The sequence below is a fragment of the Solanum pennellii genome, chromosome 7 (assembly GCF_001406875.1).
Source record: "Solanum pennellii chromosome 7, SPENNV200".
NCBI lineage: Eukaryota > Viridiplantae > Streptophyta > Magnoliopsida > Solanales > Solanaceae > Solanum > Solanum pennellii.
Window position 1 is genome coordinate 67,086,877 of NC_028643.1, and position 4,533 is coordinate 67,091,409.

The window sequence follows — 4,533 nt, forward strand, 5'->3', positions numbered from 1 at the left end:
AAAAAATATTTAAATAGTTTAAATATAAAACCGTTAAATAAGTGGTCAATTTTGAACCAAAAGGTGGATGACAAGGGTATTTTGGACCCAGTAGGTGGGTGGGAAGGGTATTTTGGAGCCAAAAGGTGGATGGAGGGTAATTTTGTACCATTTCCAATACTTTGAGGGTATTTTAGACCCTTTTCCGATATATATATATATATATATATATATATATATATATATATATATATAAAATAATAAAATAAAATAACCATCAAAGAATATAGTGCATCAACATAAAGTGATATTGCTTCTCTCTTAATCAAATATCTTGATTTTGAGTTTTTTTTATATGAAAAAAATACTTCATAGGGAGCGCTATATCCGAATAGGCCTTATTTCGACGCAAATTATAACTAATCGAATCTCCATATTAATATTGCATAGTTATTGAAATTACTATTAGGAATTTGCTATTTTTGCCATCTCTTTCTAAATAGTAAGCAACTTAAATTTATTTACTTCTCTAACCAATGTATTAATTTCATGAGTTTCGATTTTTAACTTCTTATTCGATACAAAAGAATAGCAATATTAAGTAAATAATCTACTATAATTAAATAAATTTTAATTTGATTAATTTTAAAATATAAAACATTTTATCATTAAAATATTCTTATTATCAATGTACGCAAATTGAACAGGAAAATATTATTATTTCTCTTCAATATTTAATTCGCAAAATTTTAAAACTCTAAGCAAAGAACTATTATTATAAATTTAGTAAGACTCTTAGTTTACTTTAATTTCATTTAGTTTATCTATCTATCTATTTTATTTATTATTTTAAAGTTCCTTAACTAAATTATTTTTACCGTCATTTGATATATTTTAAATTATATTTATTTTAGTGCAAAAAGTAAAGGTGTTAATGAAACATAATAAAATAAGGGAAACTTACATAAATATACTATAATAAAAAAATATTTACCATTTATAGCAATAATATTTTTACCTCACTTGATCACTTTTAATTCATTTATAATACAAGTTTAATACATATTACAAAGAACAATTTATTATTCACATATAATACAAATTTTAATGATGAATAATACATTTATCACACATTTTAATACACTTATAATACAATGTGACAATTTTTTACCAAACAAACATGATATATTTCAAAAAACAATTATAATTCATATATATTGCATACATAATTCACTTTTAATACATATTACAGATTTAACAAAGCATTGCTATAAATGGTAATAAACAAAAAGTATCGCTAAAATCAGTAATTATTTTTTAAAATGTATTAATTTATGTAATTTTTCCATAAAATAATAAGTACTCTTCTAAAAAAATAGGTCCCACAATTTTAGATAGACACATGGTAGACACATAGTCATCATAACTACAATTTTATATTACCCTAAAAAATGAATTTATTTATAACTTTGCCATTGATCGTCCCTCACTTTACTCTTCTATATAGTAAAAATAATAATTTGTCATATATATTTGTTATGTATCATATATATGTATTTGAGTTGTACATGGTGTATCTGATATCCATCTGGATTGATATGTATGTATTGACTCTTTCACTATGTATGTGATATATATGCAACATGTATCTACTCACAAGCAATTTTCAATAATATTTGTCGACGACAAGAATATTTTAGAACCAAAAAATTAACAAATAGTATATACCAAATTTAATAGTTTAGAAATATTTTAAATATTTTCGATATAATCTATAATATAACATGATATAAAAAATTAGATTGGAAAATTTTGAAGTTGGATTGATTCACTTCGAACTGCGGACCCTTCATTGCACTAGAATATTTCGTGATCCAGGCCGTGTATTCTTTGTCTACTCAAGGAAAATGTATCATAATATTTATTAATTTATAAATTGATTTTTTAATCACTTTTAAAACTAAAAGTAAATCATATTGAAAAAAATAATTAAGGATAAATTAGTTTTTTTTTTTAAAAAAGGAAATTTATATTATGATTTTCTAAAAAATGCGTAAAAGAGAAATATGATAACTAATATGAAACGGAGAGATGAAGACATGATAAATTAGGTGATTCTTTCCTCATTCATTCATGTTCATACAATCAAATCAGCATTAATACTCCACTATACTAAATACCATTAGTATTTCCCTAAAACAATAATGTAAATACAACATTCAGTACATTAATCAAAAGCTAATTAAACACGCCAAATTAAAGCTTAATTAATATCCCCCTCCTTTGTTTTCTCAATTTATTGCCATGATAAAATGGAAATTGAACTTTCACACATTTATTGTGCCTTCAACTATGACAATGCGGCAGAATCAGTCAAATGTCCTGTTTAATATCCTGCATCATATTACATAATGTTGATATACATATTACTTGCCAAAAGATTATTGTATACGAATTCCCAAATCTTGATCAAAAAGATATTTATATGTTCTAAGTTATGTGGCATTGGTTAAAATTTGAGGTTCAAACTTTAATTTTTTTACCGCGAATTCGTATATAAAATGAAATTTATACTTATGAAAACTACGTAATAAGTAGTATAAATCAAAATATTTAAAGAGATTTAAAAAAATTTCCGAGCTAAGAAAATTGGGCCTAATACTTGAAATGTCAACTGTACCACATAAATTGAGCAGGAGTGAGTAATAATTAAAAGTGAGAAAAAGTGGAAACCTTGATTTAGGTTGAAGGACACTTGAAGTCTTTGGGTGGATACTTGCCACAATCATCAATAAGAACTTGTAAAGCAATGGGAAGAATGATGTTTATGTTTAAGAGCTTGAGTCTAATAGTTGTGCAAAGACAAATGGCTGCATCCAAGTCTACAAGTCCTCCTAGAAGCGGACAACATGTTTGCTTAGCACTTCCACCGATTCCAATGTGGATTAGTCCTCCTAACACGTCCACACAAGCACCTAGCTTGAGAGCATCAATGGGACAAGTTGGTTGTGCTGGTGGTGATGGTATTATTGCTGGTGGTGGTGGTGGGCATGGTGTAGGGGGTGTTGGAACTATGGGTGGAGTAACAACCGGAGGACTCGGCACGTAGGGTGGTGGTATTACCACGGGAGGATTGGGGACAAAAGGTGGAGAGACAATAGGTGGTGTTGGAATGATTGGAGGTGACACAATAGGTGGTGTTGGAGTGATTGGTGGATAAACAATAGGGGGTGAAACAATAGGAGGTGTTGGTGATGGTGGTTTTGGAGTGACTGGTGGATGGACAATAGGTGGTGTTGGAGTGATTGGTGGATAAACAATAGGGGGTGAAACAATAGGTGGTGTTGGTGATGGTGGTTTTGGAGTGAATGGTGGTGTTTTTGGTGGTTTAGGTGTGGAAGGTGGAGAGACAATGGGAGGAGGATGCACTATAGGAGGTCTTGGTACATGTGGAGGTTTTACAATTGGTGGCTTAGGACCATGATGAGATGGAGGAGGACATGGTTTTTGTGGGGGGTATTTAGGGTGTTTAGGGGTGGAAGGTGGTTTAACATGTGGAGGGTGTTTAGGGGTAGTGGGTGGTTTCACATATGGTGGTTGTTTAGGGGTAGAAGGTGGCTTCACATGTGGAGGATGTTTAGGGTGTTTAGGGGTAGAAGGTGGTTTCACATGTGGAGGTTGTGTTGAGGGTGGTTTCACCTTAGGAGGCAATTTTGGGTGTTTTGGGGTGGTAGGAGGATATGGACAATAAGGACATGCATGGGCAATGAACAAAGTTCCAAGTTGAAGAAGCAACAATAAGACTCTAGCAAGATTAAACTTCTCCATTGGTATGGAGAGAGGGAATAACTCTTGCCAAATGCTACCAATAGAATGGTACACTATGGCACTAGCTCTTTAACACACCCATTCTTATAGGGAAAGATACTAACCAAAAAATGTCTATTAATTTCCCTATTTCCAATTCTTTTCTAATGATTTTTACCGACAAGATGCTTGAGTTAGGTATGTAATGTGTATAATTAAAGATTTAGTGTTATCTGATAGAAAACGTTTAGGAATCCATCAAGTGGGATTGTTAAATATAACGAGATTTCTCCACATTACTTATAAGATTTTGAGTTTGATTTATGAGAAATTTCAAATAAAAAACACAAATGTTACTGAATATACACACATAAAAAAAAGGAAGTGTTATACGCGGGGATTCAAGGAAGGGTCAGATATATGACCTCTTGCCTTCTTTTTTTTTATTTAAAAAAATCTTTTTTCTTCTTAAACATTTTACGTACAAATAGTTTTGTTTAAGTGGGTAATTAAAATCGATTACCAAATGTTTGTTGGAAAGTGTTTAAATGACTTTTCTTTATTGTTGTTTTCACTTTTCCAAAAAATCTTTCTCTAGGTACTTATTTAACATGTCTTAGTACGTACATACATAAATTGTTAAATCACTATCAACAAAGATATATAGACTCATCAGGTAGCTCTTTGAGAGGCATATGTATACAAAGATACATAGGCCCACTAATATACCTTCTCTGTTTTAATTTG

The 4,533-nt window shown here is 30.2% G+C and overlaps 1 protein-coding gene across 1 annotated transcript; it reads right to left on the reverse strand.

The window, feature by feature from the left end:
- Nucleotides 1-2,076: 2,076 nt before the first annotated feature.
- On the reverse strand, nucleotides 2,077-4,029 carry LOC107026548 (36.4 kDa proline-rich protein). Its single transcript, XM_015227549.2, has 2 exons — nucleotides 2,713-4,029; nucleotides 2,077-2,373 (listed from the first exon to the last, which is right to left on the reverse strand). Exon 1 carries the CDS (start codon nucleotides 3,805-3,807, stop codon nucleotides 2,719-2,721), a length of 1,089 nt encoding a protein of 362 aa, XP_015083035.1. The 5' UTR covers nucleotides 3,808-4,029; the 3' UTR covers nucleotides 2,077-2,373; nucleotides 2,713-2,718.
- Between the last annotated feature and the right edge of the window lie 504 nt (nucleotides 4,030-4,533).